The following is an 18,605-nucleotide window of genomic DNA, read 5'->3' as shown; positions in this document are numbered from 1 at the left end:
CCATTTTGAGCTTTAATTGGATGAATAAAAATGAAGAGACAATTCAGAACATTAGGGAATTAACTATTCATTTTATAGCAACCAGAAACATTGTTTCCTAAATACAGACATACAAAATACTATATGCTTCTCAATAACTATGCACAAACATGCATATATGGGATAGATAGGCAACGATTTTATATGGATCCAAGGTGATACATGGGCCCATCACATCTCTAAAGGTGAGAAAAAGGAGAAAGACAAGCCACTGTGAAAATGTAAATTCACTTTATTGTGCAGAGGGAACTCCAGTTTATTATAACAATACAGTAAAATCTGAATAAAGTGGTCACCTTCACCATTAAACTCAAGTGGTTCCTTAAAAATTTTGAATCCATATGACATACAGTGACATTTAATGGCTTAATCACAACAGTAAGTTAATTTGAAAACAATTACCGTGGCTGATCTTGAGGGGTGGTAGCTAGACCCTGATGCAGGCTCCATTTACTTATATTGCTAACATGTCCATTTCTATTAATAGGTGTGATATGGCAATAGATGTATACTTAATTCAGATGGTGGCTTAATCAAGGTGACCATTGGAACACATTTCACCGTTACTCATTTTATTACAACTACTTCACAGCTGCAGCAAAGAATAACAATCGGAATCTGACGCCAGGCATCCATTATTTGGAGGCTATTTACAAAAATGGTATACAACTCCCATTCACGGTCAGAGCTATGTCTCTTAAGGACAGCCATGAGAAGCTAATTTAAATGGACACAATTTAGCATAATCATGTGGAACCGAGAAGTCAAATGTTTAATTAAAACTGGAACAGCGTAGTAACCTATCAATGCTCACGCCTTGTAAGACGCCTTTAGGCATGTTCATGGATACATACATTGATAAATCAGAACACTAGTTAATTAAAAATATGAATGCAAAAAAGTTTTTAATAGGCTATGAATACAAAAATTAATTTCCACAAGTGAAAGACTTATATGAAGTACTCTGCATCCTTACTGAACAACATAATACATTTGATTCTCATATACTTTCAAAATGGAATTTCTAAGCAAGTGCAGTAAATTCTGATTCAGTGCTGGATCCAGGAAACTGCTAGCGGAATGCATTGCTGATCCTCTTTGTAAAAAATACCACATCTTCTTTTGTACTCCATTTTATTATATAAACTTTAAATAAATCAACCCAGGAGCATATTATCCCAGGATCATTGAAATTATGATCTTACTATGATTTGAAGAATGTTGGTTTTCTTACAGTTGCTTTTTGGATTTTTATACCTCAAGGCAGGGGGTGGTGGGAGGGTGCAGAGAGAGAGAGGGGCAAACTTCTCAATTCTCCCAGGCTCGAGTCCACATTACAATAAAAGACTTGAGTCTGACAAAGAGGAGAAGAGATGGAAATTTCACAATGTACAGACAATGCATGTTTTTAGATCAATTGCAAAAAAATAATTTCCAAAACTTTGTGAAGTAGAATGCCTCACATAAAATTCAGGTTGTCGCAGTCCTAAGGTTAGTCTCCAAAAATAAATAAATTAGGTAACACTGGGGAGAAAATATAGGGGAGGTAGACAGCAAATGCTAATGACAATGTGGGATGTTGAAAGTCTGCTGTGCATATCCCTGTTAGTGCATATTTGCTTCACAGACACAGCTGCAATTTAGAGACAGGGAAATATAGATATATTAACAATAGCAAATGCTAAAGTGGAGAGCACTTATAAAGGTAGCTGAAATTCCAATAAATATATATAGTGCTAATTTGTTGCTTTGTGCACAATGGCATCAATAAGTGAGCTTTTATACAACACAATTTGGACAATTGCGCTAACAAGTACTTCATGGGTGATTCTGCAACTCATTACAGAATTGTAATGCAGGAACAATAAAAAGTACAGCAAATTTTTAAACAAAAGTACATTTGAATTTTTACACAAATTAGCAAGAAAAAAAAAAGAGAAAAAGTAAAAAAGATATACAAAGACGAGTTATTTCCATTTTCTCCCTGACTCCATCAGTACTGTGAAAAGTTTGAAGGCATTCCTTCATTTCAGAGGTCCTGTGCAGTGCCTGTTATTCAGAAGTATTGTCATTTTCTTTCAATGCTCCACACAGTGTGTGCAGCATTTCATTGCTTTTTTTTTTGGCTGTTTGGTCAACAGACCATTTTCAAAAGACTTCAGTTTCCCTGTGAAGTTTCTTTTTAAAGGGATGATTAGACCCCTCTGCGGCGATGGCAAAAGTGTCACTTATTGAACAAAGCATTTGCACTATGAGGTAAGTTTGGAGTAACTGGGTGGAGAGAATTTGCGCTTCAAGTATTTGAGAATATAAAGTGGAAGACAACTGACGAGGGTAATTGCTGACACTTTCCACAGGAAGGTCACAGTGGTGATAAAGGCGACATCTGTAAAGGCAGGAAGTTAATTCCGTTATATTATTAAACATGGGGCTTTTATCTATTGACTAGTACTCTGAATGCAATTTTAAAATGGAGTAAAATGGTTAACTTTTTGCAAGCTTAATTTATTTTATATTTAAATACAAAAATAGGCACAAAAAATACAGTCAGTAGTGCAGTCATGATTCTATTTATCCAGCAAACATTTTTTTTTTTATAAATAAAATTGAAGCCCAGCATTTTTATCATTTTACAGATCATTTCCCCCTTAGCCCCTGGCAATCCCTCTTCAAATTAGGAGCAAAGTGGTGTCGGATATATTCCTGGAGGCTTGATCTAATCAATCCAAACAACAAAACTGCAACTGCAGTGGTGGATGCCCACACAATGCCCCCAAAACCCCTCTAGCGAAACAACCACATGTATGAATGTAGCACAGGCTGGCTGGGGGAATAGCTGGACAGAGTTGCAAAGAAGCTTAGAGGCAATAAACTACACCATTCCAGATACGGCAGCCCAGCTTGCAAATCCTTCTCCCAGAATGCTCACGGCATTCCTAAATTCCAGGAGGCTCTTAGGCAATCCTGGAGAGTTGGAAAGCTTACTCCTCCCCACCCGCCCCCCAAAGGTTTGGTGACCGATTTAAAAGCAATTTCTTGGACAAAACAAGCACGTTAGCCGCCTTCAATTTTGTGTTAGCTTTCCAAATTAAAAAAAAACGTTTCAAATGTGCAAACATCAGGCACTCTTTTAGAAAAAGTCAGTTCTTCAGGGAACACAGTGATCCTTCACTCTTGCAGGTAGTAAGCACAATTATTTGGACAGACCTACCCATATTTGTTGAACACGCAAACTCATTTAGATATGAAGAGAGTTCGCTGTAGCATTATATTTACTTCCAAAGTATGTAAAATAAAATCTATTAGATAAAAGAGAGAATAAAATGCTCTACCAATATCAGGCTGCAGCGAAATACAGGAGGAGAAAGGCCACTCAAAGTTAGCACGATAGGAATTGGGGTAGGCCATTCAAACGCCTTGAGCCTGTATCACCTTTCAATTAGATCATGGTTGTTCTGTATCTTAACTCCATCTAACCATCTTGGGTTCTGTAACCCTTAAAATCTTATAAATATGGAAATCTTATAAATAAGGACATAATTTTCATAGGTAAAAACTTGAGGCAAAACTCTGAAATTATCTCGGGCTCACTTAGATGAATCAAGTGCAACTTAATTTATATCGTAATGCAGTGAGGAGGTCAGTGTCCATGAAGACTGACCATCCAATTATCCCTTTCCTTTCATTTTTTTTTTGGAACAATTACTTGAATTATTAACCAGGAAATTTACTTTACAATCCGTATCACGACTGGCTGCTTGCTTTACACACAATAGAACAAGAATCATTATTTTCCAAATAACGCCCTATTAGTAATGCTTATATTCACGACAACAATCAATGATGTTCTTAGCCCAGATGGTTATTTTTTTATTTGTTCCTGGGATGTGGGTGTTGCTGGCAAGGCCCATATTAATTGCCCATTCCTAACTGCCCTTGAGAAGGGGGTGATGAGTCAGCTTCTTTAAAAGAACTAAGCGCTTACGATATAGTTATTTACTATCCACATCCACGTCTATCTAGCAGGGAAATCCTAAATAAGAGGACAGGATCGTAAAATTCAAACCAAGACCCTTAAAAAGCAAATTCAGGGGAGAAAATAAAAGTGTTCACGTGTATGAACGTGGATTGCAGGACCCCAGAAAGTCATTGGGCGGGATTTTCCGGACCTGCCCGCTACCGGGATTGTCGGGTCCCGCCGAAAGTTAATGGACTTTCGGCTGGGCCACCAAATCTCCCGCGACGGTACCTGCCACAGCGCGCTGAAAAATCCTGGCCATAGATTCAGAACCAGTTGAGGTGCTTAAAAGAGAGACGAGATCTTTGTTTGTGTAATCTTCCTCTCACTTGTCGAGATGAAAACATCTCTCCTGCTTCAAAGTAGGAGTACAAAGCCCCATTCGAATGCTGCAAAACTTAAGGGATTAGCTTACAAAATTCAATCAGCAGATGCAGTGGGCAACAGCCAATGACTGGGAAAGAAGCAGACAGGAGCAATGTAAAGGGACACTTTTAAAAAAATATATATTCGCTCATAGGATATGGGCATCACTGACTAGGCCAGCATTTATAGCTCAACCTGACTGTCCTCGAGAAGGTGGTGGTGACCATTTGTGCTCCAGAACTTGTTGCACCCCTAGCCAAGCTGTTCCAGTACAGCTACAACACTGGCATCTACCTGGCTATGCGGAAAATTGCCCAGGTATGTCCTGTACACAAAAAGCAGGACAAATCCAACCCGTCCAATTACTGCCCCATCAGTCTACTCTCAATCATCAGTAAAGTAATGGAAGGGGTCATCAAAAGTGTTATCATGCGGCACTTGCTTAGCAATAACCTCACTGATGCCCAGTTTGGGTTTCGCCAGGGCCTCTCAGCTTCTGACCTCATTACAGCTCAAACATGGACAAAAGAGCTGAACTCCTGAGGTGAGGTGAGAGTGACTGCCCTTGACATCAAGGCAGAATTTGACCGAGTGTGACATCAAGGAGCCTTAGCAAAACTGGAGTCAATGAGAATCAGGGGGAAAACTCTCTGCTGGTTGGAGTCATACCTAGAACAAAGGAAGATGGTTGTGGTTGTTGGAGGTCAGTCATCTCAGCTCCAGGACATCACTGCAGAAGTTCCACAGGGTAGTGTCCTAGGCCCAACCATCTTCAGCTGCTTCATCAATGACCTTCCTTCCATCATAAGGTCAGAAGTGGGGATATTCGCTGATGATTGCACAATGTTCAGCACCATTCGTGATTCCTCAGATACTGAAGCAGTCCATGTCCAAATGCAGCAAGACCTGGACAATATCCAGTTTGGGCTGATAAGTGGCAAGTAACATTCGCGCCACATAAGTGTCAGGCAATGACCATCTCCAACAAGAGAGAATCCAACCATCGCCCTTTGATGCTCAGCAGCATTACCATCACTGAATCCCCACTGTCAGCATCCTGGGGGTTACCACTGACCAGAAACTGAACTGGACTAGCCATACAAATACTGTGGCTACAAGAGCAGGTCAGAGACTAGGAATCCTGCGATGAGTAACTCACCTCCTGACTCCCCAAAGCCTGTCCACCATTTACAAGGCACAAGTCAGGAGTGTGATGGAATACTCCCCACTTGCTTGGATGACTGCAGCGCCCACAACGCTGAAGAAGTTGGACACTGTCCAGGGCAAAGCAGCGCGCTTGATTGGCACCACAACCACAAACATTCACTCCCTCCAACACCAACGCACAGTAGCAGCAGTGTGTACCATCCACAAAATGCACTGCAGGAATTCACCAAGGCTCCTTTGACAGCACCTTCCAAACCCACGACCACCACCACATAGAAGGACAAGGGCAGCAGACACATGGGAAAACCACCACCTGGAAGTTCCCCTCCCAAGTAACTCACCATCCTGACTTGGAAATATATTACTGTTCCTTCATTGTCACTGGGTGAAAATCCTGGAACTCCCTTCCTAACAGCATTGTGGGTGTACCTACACCACATGGACTGCAGCGGTTTAAGAAGGCAGCTCAGCACCACCTTCTTAAGGGTAACTAGGGATGGGCAATAAATGCTGGCCCAGCCAGCGAAGCCCACATACCATGAATGAATAATAAAAAAAGGATTCCTAGCCTCAGACCTGCTCTTGTGGCCACTATATTTATATAGCTGGTCTTGTTCAGTTTCTGGTGAATGGTAACCCCCAGGATTTTGATAGTGGGGGATTCAGCAATGGTCATGCCATTGAATGCCAAGGGGAAGTGACTAGATTCTCTCAAGGCCTGGGAATTGTTTGGCACGAATGTTACTTGCAGTGGGAACATTTGGCATACTGAAACCATCTCCTTCCAATAACACACATTTGCAATACCAGTAAAATTCACATGCTTGATCTTGATGGTTATTTTACCTCCTCCTGTGCAATTTCCCCTCGCCCCTCATCCCCTACCGCCCCTCATTCCCTACAACCCCACCAACTAAAAACACCCCTTCACAGTTCACATTAAACTTCTGGACACTGCTCCTCCCCATTGCAAATATACATTTCACACAGCAAGTGTTAAGCAGAATTTGCTAAATGTCCAATACAACTTATTTAACTAAATGGCCAAAACATCTGATTAAATTTTGCTGATAAAGTCCTCTTGTGGCGTTAAAAAATAATTTGAATGCAGGTGTGACAAATCAAAAAAATAGGAGTAAAAAAAATTAAAACCACGAGGCTAGCTTATGAGAGAATCATACCTCAAGCATGCATACAATTTGTAAAGAAATAAAAACAGCATTAACATTTTAGGCATCATACCACAGTATCTGAAAAATGTTTTTGTTAATTTCAAACCTTTTTCAGATACATTGAAGTTTGAAAGGAATATAACCACTGCTATATGGTTAATCTATTCCAATAAATAACATTTTCCACTGATTACCAGAACAAAAGAAACAATATACATCTAAAATAGAGGCTGCAGACTTGTGATTTTTGAGTCACTTTTGTTTTAAGAATGAAATGACAAACCTCAGACAACTTACCAAAGTACTCATTGAGAAATGCAAGGGAGGCCACATAGCAGCCAAGACTGAGGAACTCCCCCACAACCATAAGCCAATGCCAGGTCCGGATCGTAAGTGCGACCATCAGCAACTCGGTCAAGATCAAAGCAGTGAAGGAAATTGCTACTACATGTACAAACTCAGACTCAAACAGCACCAATGCCCCATACATTAAAATGCCACCTGAAATAGATCAAATGCAGGAGTCATAGCTGTTCTTTTTCTGATCAAAATGATTCACCGACAGGATAGGAGCAAGACCTAGTTATTACATACTGTAATTCTTACACAACTACACACTTTAATGGTGCATGAAAATTTCAGTCCATCAAGGATATATGTGGCTGACTACAAAACAATTTTGGTAGGGATAGGATGGATACTGCTGTCAGAGGGGGAATGATACCAAGGTCAGTAAGGACCTAAAAGGGAGGGTAAAACAAATACATTTTGAATTATTTTTCTGTTTTATCTGTTGAATCAACAAGTTTCAATGTGGGTCAACCATTAATTTATGTTAAAGGAAATGTAACATTATATTTTCAAAGTAATCTTATTTAGAACCATATTTTCTAAGGATCTGCTTAATAGATCTTTACTGTGGATACAATATCATTGTTTCATGTGCTATTCCCCAGGGATTTTTTTTGGAAGTGTACGCATAAGGTAATTTAGGTAACCTACTGGTATTCAGATATAACATCTGGTTTACTGTTGTTTGAACATGGGAATTTGGACTTATCCAATTTCAAGTGATGTCATCTCACAAGAGATGGCTTCAAATGAAGTTTTTCCTTTGTTATACTTCATTGTGTGCAGATTTTTTTTAAAAATCACCTTTCTTTATGCAGGGTCTTCATACAGCTCATTTCCACATCGCCCCTAACTGCCCGACTATTGGATTTTATAGCCGTAGCCTGCAATGTCACTGAACATTGAGCAGCTTGGCTGTATTTGGTTTACTATTACCCATCTTGCCCATCATGGTAATGTCATTCCTTTAATGATACAAAACAAAACCTGTTTTTCAGAACAAAGAATGAATTAAAGCAGACACCACCCTTGGGTGCATAATCAATCAGCTACTTGAGCTGTAGGCATACTGGTCCTATTCTAAATGTGAACGGTTTTACAGATGCACCCTTCTTTTCAAGAGGAACAGTATAGTCCGTTCAATTCAAGAATGAGTCATGTGGAAAACAAAGTGAATTCAGACTTCTTAAATGCAACATTAACTTCAGGGGAAGCGTCTGGTGTCAAATGTAGGATCTGAGCTTTCTATGAATCTTATGCAAATTTAGCATTTTTGGCAATGTTTATTTTGAGGGTAGATTTTATTTCATCGTTAGAAAATTTTGGAGTGGCAATTTCAAGTATTAAAAATCTAGTTCTAACTATAAATCATAGCAACCATCATTACAAATCATAGCCCAGTTGCCAAACTGAAGTCTGAATTAGCCCAACTCAAGATCAACACAAAGCTGTTAAATGTGGATTTATAAACTAATCATTATTCTTACCTACAAAACGTAAAATTTGTGACATACCTTGGTATATGCTTATTAGAACCCAAATAAGGAACGTCTTGAAGGATAATGAACGTCCCTGACAAAAAAAAAGTTATTATTCAATATCTGTGCTTATTTTTGGATAAATATTATGACTACAGCTACATCTCATAGGCAGTTGTTTTAAGATATGTGTGTGCTGACAGTTAGTTCAGAGGCTAGATATGTTGCCTGACATAGTGCTAATGCATACAAGAAAGAGATCAGGTTCAATCCAGGGTCTGCATTAATTAGTACATCTCAGCTCAGACAGCAGTTGGAGTGTCTCCAGGTTAGGAAACAGAATATATCAACAACAATTTGCATTTATATACAGTAGTCCTTTAATGTAGTCAAACATCCTAAGGCTCTTCACAACAGCATTATCAAACAAAATTTTACACCAAGCCACATAAGGTGGTTAGAGCAGACAAGGAAAAGCGTGGCCAAACAGGTAGGTTTAAGAGACTGTCCTAATGGAGAGAGAGGTGTAGAGGTTTAGGGAGGGAATTCCAGAGCATAGGACCTGGGCAGCTGAAGGCAAGGCTGCCAATGGTGGAAAGATTAAAATTGGGGATGTTCAAGAGGCCAGGATTGGAGAAGCATTGAGATCTTGGAGGGTTGCACACTGGGAGAGGTTACAGAGATAGAGAGGAGCGAGGTCACGGAGGGATTTGAAAATGTTGAGAATTTTAAAACTGAGGCGTGGCTGGGCTGGGAGTCAATGTAGGCCAGTGAGCACAGTGGGTGATGGGTGAATGGAACTCCGTGCAAGTTAGGGTACAGGCAGAAAGTTTTGGATGAACTCAATTTCACCAGCGTGATTTGCACACTTGATCACTCTTTGTTGACACCCCTAGCCTTGCTGTGAAGTAAACATGTACAATGCGCAATAAATCAGGATCAGCTGGATTGCCACTGCCAGTGAAATATCCTGCTGAGATTCACCATCATGGTTCACATTAAAAACATCAGGTGGATGAGGAACCAGATGACTGTCAGCAGTAATGGAAACTTAAGCAAACATGAAACTGTTTTCTAGAGAATATCAGAGAAAGCAGGACCAAGAAGTGGGAAAAATAAAGATTTCAGAATCCAGCATAGCTCTTAGTAGCAGTTAGCACCATCTCAATATTTGAAATGCATATTCTTCATTGTAGGATTTTGCTGATATTATCTCCACTTTAAAACAATCTGCAGTGGACTTTATAAAGCATGAAAGCGAAATGTGGGGACACACAAAGATCTCACTGATATCTGTAGGTGACACATAGGAACACCACCACCTGCAAATTCCCCTCCAAGCCACACGCCATTCTTGACTTGGAAATATATCGCCATTCCTTCACTGTCGCTGAGGCAAAGCCCTGGGACTCCCTCCCTAACAGCACTGTGGGTGTACCTACACCACCTGGACTGCAGCGGTTCAAGAAGGCAGCTCACCACTGCCTGCTCAAGGGCAAAATGTAAAATTTGTGACATACCTGGGATGGGAAAAAATGTTGGCTTCGCCAGAGACGTTCACATCTCATGAATGAATTTTTAAAAAGCTAATTGGCAATGCTGGAGTACAAGAATGAAGCCTCTCAACCACCACCAAATTGTGTGTGAGTGGTGAGGGAGGGAAGATGAGATTAAGAATATTTTGACTTCATCTGAGTAGTAAACATCCTTTCCAAGTTTTATCAAAGGCATGCTAGCTATCATCTACAAAACAATTTTGCTTATGTTTCATTCAGCAAATGTTAAGTAGAATTAGCTAAATGTACAGCACAAATTATTTACCTAAAACACCAGAAAACTCATTATATTTTGTTGATAAATAACCTTGTCTAGTATTGAAAGTATAAATGTTCAGATCCTTAAAACCTCTACCTCGAGTGGAGTATTTTGTCTGCAGTACATTTATTTTTCTCTTCAGTTTACAATATTTGAAGTTCAGACAGATTCTCTCCAATATAATTTGGCCTTGGATTATGCACTTAGTAAACCACTGTGTGGTCCTATATCCAAACCAGTTATGATGAAAGGATTTCTGAGTGTACAAAAGGATTAACTGCAATTGTACTTACCTGCTTGCTTTGTTCCAAAAGTAACCAATAGACTCCAATAGCCTCTCAATCTATTTGAGCATGACAGCAATTCTACTTGGTCCCTGTTGTGGAGCAGTTCTACACAGTCTGAACCTACTGGCGTACCACCAGATAGCATTTGCTCTGGGCTGCAGCTATTGTCAGTTTTAAATCTCACAGAAGTTTGATAGGAGTTGGACAATTGCGAAAGATAAATGTTTGCTTTGCATTGTTCCTGCCTGAACTTTCAGATAGTATTTTTCAGATAGGCTGAATTAGTGCTCTAAGTATCATGGCACTGCAGCATGTGTACAGGAGGTGTGGTCCTAGAGACTCCAGGATGGTTAGATGAAGCTGCATGTGAAAACATGTGTGTTGAATGTTGGTTTAGGTTTAGCAATATTAAGAGAGTCAGCATAGCTCCTTTTCGCTCTTTGTATGTCTGAAGTTAGAAATTCTAGAACAAAGTTATATGAATTAATCTTTACTTTGAAGAGATGCGATTTGCTGGAGTGTTAAGTGCTCTGCTGGACTACATTACATTCCCTTATGTGTGCATGAAGTTATACTCCAGGGTTTGCTAATGGGAGTGGGCTTTGGCACAGACAATGAGAGAAATCTATCCCAGTAACACTGAAAACGGAGCACATGGCTTTATGATTGGGATTTAAGAAAATCAACTCATTCTTGGTTTAACCATTTCCAGTATTACCATTTTATCCACTAGTCTTTAGGTGCATGCCAAAATCTACATACTATACGTGATGGCGACATGACTTTAAATATGCAATTTCAAGATACAATTACACTGAATACAATCACAAAATATTTACAATGGTAACAAGAAAAGATGTCTCTGCAAAATAAAAGTAGAGTGCAACAATATGCAAACCATTTATATAAAATTTTGAATTCTCTCATTCAAAATAACTGTTGGAGAAAAGTTCCATGCTAAATACTCCAGTAACATGAGGTTGAAAAGCATCTTTTTGCGTCCTGGGTGGTGCTAATCTGCATAAAATAACTAACTTGCATGCTATACTTATAAGTTATATTTTACAATAAGAGGACTACAGTGCAAGTACAGCAGTCATTTCTCATTATATCAATGAACAAACCTCTGTGAACTTTGACAATGAATATCAATTGGAACAAACATTTAAAGTGATTTTCATCTTGGTTAAAAAACATCAGCATGGTTCCTTGAAATGCATTTTGTACATTGTCTACAAAGATTTGCAAAGGAAGTTATCCCAACATAATGTTCATTAAGTCTTCAAATGTTCATATAACATGTACAAACGTTCAAACATATTACGCACCTTTGTGAGGTCCTTGTAAAGTTCTGGATATAATATTGCTGTCTCTGGCTTTACATCCTGGTCTAACACCAGGGAAAAAACAGGAAACATTGTGTAGATGGTAGCATACCTAATAGAACAGAAAGCAAAAAGTCACCAAATTTACAAGGTAACATGCTTTTGATGGCATGCAAGAAAAGACAAGATGGAGCTTTATATTTTGCAGAACTAGAAAATGATCTTTTTGGAATTACACAATGCCACTTACCCTACCATGAGGAAACCCTGATACAATGGAACAGATGCAAAATAGAACACTGATGAAAATACAGCCTAAGGAAGAGAACATATGCAAAATCACTATTAAAAATAAATCAAGAAAATACTTCAAGTGCTCAAGGTGGTGAACATTGCTTCACATTATGGATAGAGCTTTTACAAAATGTTCAATTTATTACAACAAATACTTCATCTCATACACTCATTTGACATCTTTATTGCAGTAGTTTCAACTCTCAGGGTGTCAGTCAAAAACAATTTATATATTTATGTCAAATCATGCCCTCCAGTTTTGAAGGGTTAGTGATTCATTTATAAATGATTAAAGGAATGGGTGGGGATATTACTAGGCACAGTAGATATCTAGTTTAAAGGTGCGAGTCATATTGATCGGTGCAGTGCATGCAGTGCTTCATCAAATTGCAGTACAAAGGCACTGTACCCCAATGGAGTTGGGCAACCAGTTATGCTTCTCTCCATCTGCGCAGTGATTCTGCGGTGAAGCACTGAGATGAGAGCAGCTACCTATCCACAGGAGTGAGGGGAAATTGGAGGGAATTCTGACCCTTGGCTGCTGTTGCTCACGTTTTGCCATCAGGCTCAGAACGACAGCAGGCGTTTTTATACTTGGGCTTTTATTTATTCCCGTGTGGGGTGACTCGGTGCGTCACTTGTCCCGATTCATACTGCCATTCTGTGCTCTGCATAAACCCTTCAGAGAATAATTCTGGGGTTGGGTTTTGGAACTTTGCATCCTGACAACACTGCACACATGAAGTTGCCAGGCAGTTGCTATTGAGCTGATTCCATGTGTCACATCAGGACATCAGCTTCTGGGCATTCAGCAAGAAATACTTGATCAAAACAGGCTACAGATAATAAAAATCTAAAGCCGTGATCTAGTTTTATTTTGCTCCAGAAAAGTAACCACAGACCTCAAAGAGCCAAAGTAAAAGTGACAAAACATGGATTTTCACAGCTCACTATTGATAATTTGTGACACTTTTATCCATTGAACCGCTGGCAAAGGAATAAGAAAAGTCAGTGAATTAATTTTGAAATGTAGTCACATTGTTACACAACCAATCATGACAGCTAATTTACACACTGCAAGGGCCAAGAATAAGCAAGGAAAACAACAAGATAACCAGAGCAAGTTATGACCTGGTTAAGTATAATCTGTAATTTTAATGTACTTTTAATCCATGTACTATTATTGAAGAACCAATTTCTCTTTATTCTGTACAGAAAGAAATCCTAAAATTGGTCAATAACGTTTCAGGAGGTAATTGCAGTCAATTGTACCTGAGGAAGCAACATCCCACATGCAACATTCCCACTTGCAAAGGTGACACCATCTAAGTGACAGTCTTCAAGACAAATATGGATTAATGGAGTTAATCAGCTGGATACAACTTATACTTAAGCATGTTTACATAGTGTAAAGGATAGTGAAAGGTGTATTGTAGGTGCATTTAATGCCGTCATTTTATTTTGGCTATGATAAAGGATTCAATGATAAAGGAAGTCTGTTATTTTGGGTTGCCTCATTCATAATTAAAATGTAGCCTTTCATTTATTTTTTTTTAAAAAGCCACAAAATGTCTCTTTGTGCATCAAGTCAGTTTCACAATTTTTCATACTTTTTGATAGAGCTCTACCTCTATCCAGCTCTACCTGTCCCACCTCCCCTTAAACCAGCTTATACTTCACCCCTTTTTTATTTTTCCTTAGTTCTGTTGAAGAGTCATACAGACTCGAAACGTTAACTGTGTTCCTCTCCGCAGATGCTGTCAGACCTGCTGAGTTTTTCCAGGTATTTTTGTTTTTGTTTTGGGTTTCCAGCATCCGCAGTTTTTTGCTTTTATTCTCAGTGGCCTGGTTGTCCAGCTTCACCTTGAAGCTGAAGTTCCTCTTCTCAATTGCTCTTTTACACTTTCTGCTCCAGCTTCCAAAATTAAACAATATTCATCCAGACATCACCGCTGCTCTTTTGCATTATTTGACTTTGATCTCCTGTCACTAAAACCTTCCTCCATCACCTCACTTAAATCAACTGTCATCTCCATTGCTGTTTAAACCTTGATCATGTATTTGACTCACAAAATCAAATCCATCACCTCTAACTTCCCCTCTGCTGAAAGCAATAATAATTTGCACTTATACAGTGCCATGCTATACAATGCCCTCAATATGTTCCAAAGTATCTTATAACCAATTGATTATATTTGAAGTTCATTAACTCTAATGTAGAGAAAGACAGAGATACAGAGCAAGGTCTTACAAACAGCAAGAGGCCAGATATGCTATGTTTTTGGTAGGGGTGGTTGAAGGGGCAAATGTTGGTCAGTGCATCAAGACTATCCCGTACTCTCCAAAAAACAAAAAATGCCTTGGAATCTTCTACAACCATCTCTTCCATCTCCCAATACATTGTTCCTTCTCCTTGGAAAATTGCATGTTTGCACCCTATCCTTGCAAAAACCATCCCTCATTTCCTTCCAAGTACTGCCCCTACATCTTTACTTTCAGATATGAAAGCAGTTCACCCTCAAATTATCACCTTGAAAGTTCTAGACTAATCCACAAACGCCACTGTTATTTTTGGTAGGTTAATTCTATCCAAAATCGTAGAATTTTACAGCACAGAACATGATAATTTGGCTCATGGTATTTGCACTGGTTTTTAAAGAGCTATTTATTTCCCCCATACGTAGCCCGTGCCATTTAAAAGTATATTCTTCAATGTTTATCCTCTTTCTTTAAAATTTATATGGATTTTGCTTCGTTTGTTGTTTCTAGTGGGAAATTCCATTACTGACAACCAGGTAGAATCAGCACAGAGGAAGATGGGAATGTACTGGAATTGATGGAATCTGAACCGATTTATGTTATGTCAAAGCGAAGGCAGTTCTTGTAATAATGAAACCAAGATATTGCTTTGGTGTGAAGATTAATTTGTTAACGAGCTGTTACCTTTGACATACAGAAGTGGTCTAGTAAAATACTCTAGTTGCACATCAAACTGCTTTGTATATAGGCGTTCACATATTTGCTGTAGATTGTGGCGTATAAGTCAACTCAGTGTATAAGATGACCCCACTTTTCCGGCCCCAAAAATTGGGTTTTTGCACATACACGGCATACAACTCAATCCCCCTTTTCAGCCAGGGCAAGCTATACTCGCATTATTGCCCAGCCTCAATTTTCCACCCCACAAATGCAAATTTTACATATCTTATAACCGGGCACAAGGGGTTGAGCAGGCATTGTGAAGATGCGCATGAGTTTAAGACACGCCCAGACAAAACAGACCCCACGTGATGAACAATGAAGGGAAAAGAGTCTTCCGGCAAAACAAATGAAGTATGAAGCTGGCTTCAAGCGACGAGTCCTACCATTTGCTAACTGATCGGATAACTGTGCTGCAGCAAGGGGATTCGGTGTTAGGGGAAAAACTGGTGTGAGAATGGAGGGAGGAGGAATCCGCCCTGGAGAAGATGCCAAAGACTAAATGTGTCACGAGATCAGGAGCCAACCATCTTCAGAAGCATGTATCAGAATGTATTGTCGCTGGACGAGCAATCCAGAGACCCAGGGTAATGCTCTGAGGACCAGGGTTCGAATCCCACCACGGCAGATGGTGGAATTTGAATTCAAGAAAAATCTGGAATTAAAAGTCCAATGATGACCATGAAACCATTGCTGATTGCTGTAAAAACCCATCTGGTTCATTAATGTCCTTTAGGGAAGGAAACCCACCTGGTCTGGCCTACATGTGACTCCAGACCCACAGCAAGGGAGGCAGGCATCTCAGTGGCCTACACAAAGAATGCAGCTTATTAGTGAGAGACATGTTCCGATCTCATACAACCAGTGAGATCAAGAGCTGCCTGCGAAGAAGTAACACCAAAATTGCAATTACAGTCAACTCCCGCTGCTCATGACCCCTCCCGCTTTATTGCAAATTTGTTCACCCGCGCTAGAGTGTTTGTACACCCGATGGCAGTTCGTGGCCCCAAATCTTCACCCATCTGCGGTTTAACATTTAAAACTTCTCACCTAAACGTATGTTGGACCCGAAATAAATAAAACTGAATTTAGAGGCCATAAAAAACAATGCTTCCCCGTGTTCTCTTTCCCATGTAGAAAACGTGCACTGCACATGCGCCATCTCTAACAGCACATGGTTTGCTGTGATTCACAGGATACAACAACTCTCAACCAGTATTTTGCAGTATAAGTACAGTGCAGCACTTTACTGAAAATGTGTGAGTCAGAGCCAAGCAGAACATGTACCAGGAAAGTGATGACACTTGAACAAAAAGTCACACAATCTTAGATAGACTGAAAAATGGTGCAAGTGCTATCACGTTGACTAGGGAGTACCCTGTCAATGAATCCACAATCAGGTACATTAGGCAGTCTGAAGTAAAAATAAGGGCCAGCGTTAGCATTTCTGGTAGTCATACTGCCAGGTTAATTTTTGTGAGGAGAGATCCACACTGAGAGAAAATGGACAAGTTATTCGACGTGCTAACAGGGCGCCAGCATCCAATGAGGACCCCAGTTAATGGTCCAATCATTCGAAACAAAGCACTTGAATTGTACCAGCACATAAAGAGCAGTAAAGAGGGTAGTGCTGGTGTCACCAGTGACGATGAAGGTGGTGCAGAAGGTGCCTCTCCTTTGGCTTCCAAAGGATTCTCAGCTAGCACTGGATGATTCGATTGCTTTAAAAAAAAAGCATTTCAGGCTGCATAACGTGAAGTTGGTGGGTGGGCTGATTCAGCTGACCATCCAGCTGCACGAGAGTTTCCCATGCTGAAGGAATACATTGAGGAGAGAGGCCACCAGACAGAGCAGGTCTTCAATGCAGGTGAAAGTAACTTGTTCTAAATTGGACCTACATTTCAAAAGAAGGTGACAGTCCCTTGTTTTAAAGCAGCAAAGGACAGGTTGACATTCTGCTAGGTGCTAATGTGGCTGGTTTAAGGTCAGAAAACCCCCGATCTCATCTGAGCGAGAGCGGGATCCTTACGATGACCCCACAGCCACAGTGACCCAATGAATTTGATGAACTCTGCATTGGATACCAAAGACAATGAGCTTGGCGGGTTTTAAAACTCAAAATGTCAACTGTGTCCCTCTCCGCAGATGCTGTCGGACCTGCTGAGTTTTTCCAGGTATTTTTGTTTCCAGCATCCGCAGTGTTTTGTTTTTATCTCAGATCTGAATGTGGTTCCTGCATCTGAAAAGGCTCTTTTGACACCTCTTGCACATTCTTGGCAAGATACAAGAGAGGATTTGTCATCAAAAAAAAATCCCTTTCTCACCTTTCTCCATTGCAAATGGAATTTAATCCAGATAAGTGTGAGGTGAAGCACTTGGGCAGGACAAACAAAGCACGATGAATGGGAGAACCCTGGGAAGTATCAAGGATCGGAGGGACCTTGGTGTGCATGTCCACCGTTCCCTTAAGGTAGCGGGACAGGTAGATAAGGTGGTTAAGAAGGCATACAGGATACTCGTCTTTATTAGCCGAAGCATAAAATATAAGAGCAGGGAGGTTATGCTGGAACTGTATAAAATGCTGGTTAGGCCACAGCTAGAGTTTTGCGTGGAGTTCTGGAATCCGCATTATAGGAAGGATGTGATTGCACTAGAGAGAGTGCAGAGGAGATTTACCAGGATGTTGCCTGAGCTGGAGAGTTTTAGTTACGAGGAGAGATTGGATAGACTGGGGTTATTTTCCCTGGAGCAGAGGAGATTGAGGGGGGACATGACTGAGGTGTATAAAATTATGAGGGGCATAGATAGGGTAGACAGGAAGGAACTTTTCCCCATGGTGGAGAGATCACTAACCAGGGGGCATAGATTTAAGGTAAGGGGCAGGAGGTTTAGAGGGGATGTGAGGAAGAATTTTTTCACCCAGAGGGTGGTGGGAATCTGGAACTCACTGCCTGAAAGGGTGGTAGAGGCAGAAACCCTCATAACATTTAAGAAGTATTTGGATGTGCACTTGCGATGCCATGGCATACAAGGCTATGGGCCTAGAGCTGGAAAATGGGATTAGAATAGTTAGGTACTTGTTTGACCGGCGCAGACTCGATGGGCCGAAGGGCCTTTTTCTGTGCTGTAGACCTCTATGACTATGACCTCCAGCCTTCAACCTCTCTCATCCAGATCCTTTCTTAATTCTTTAACTGGTTCTATAGGTTTAATGTTTCTCTGAACTTGCCTCTTTTGCTGCTCATTTGTCATGTATGTCATGCATACTCGTCCTCAGACCCACATGTATGTGATGTTGAAGTCAAGGGACTGTG

General features: G+C 40.2%; 1 protein-coding gene across 3 annotated transcripts in view; it reads right to left on the bottom strand.

Annotated features, from left to right (window-relative positions):
- Positions 1–248: 248 nt before the first annotated feature.
- Positions 249–18,605, bottom strand: part of atp9b (ATPase phospholipid transporting 9B) — a 272,096-nt gene continuing 253,739 nt past the window's right edge. For all 3 annotated transcript variants that reach the window (XM_078539908.1, XM_078539909.1, XM_078539910.1), the window contains 5 exons: positions 12,269–12,333; positions 12,022–12,130; positions 8,628–8,685; positions 7,060–7,263; positions 249–2,425 (listed from right to left, as the gene is read on the bottom strand). In XM_078539908.1, the coding sequence (XP_078396034.1) occupies positions 2,289–2,425; positions 7,060–7,263; positions 8,628–8,685; positions 12,022–12,130; positions 12,269–12,333 (573 nt within the window). In that variant the 3' untranslated portion in view covers positions 249–2,288. The remainder of the gene's footprint in view (positions 2,426–7,059; positions 7,264–8,627; positions 8,686–12,021; positions 12,131–12,268; positions 12,334–18,605) is intronic.

Source organism: Cetorhinus maximus, chromosome 4, assembly GCF_964194155.1.
Source record: "Cetorhinus maximus chromosome 4, sCetMax3.hap1.1, whole genome shotgun sequence".
Lineage (NCBI taxonomy): Eukaryota > Metazoa > Chordata > Chondrichthyes > Lamniformes > Cetorhinidae > Cetorhinus > Cetorhinus maximus.
The sequence above is the reverse complement of the archived record's forward strand: the minus strand, read 5'-3'. Positions and strand labels throughout refer to the sequence as shown.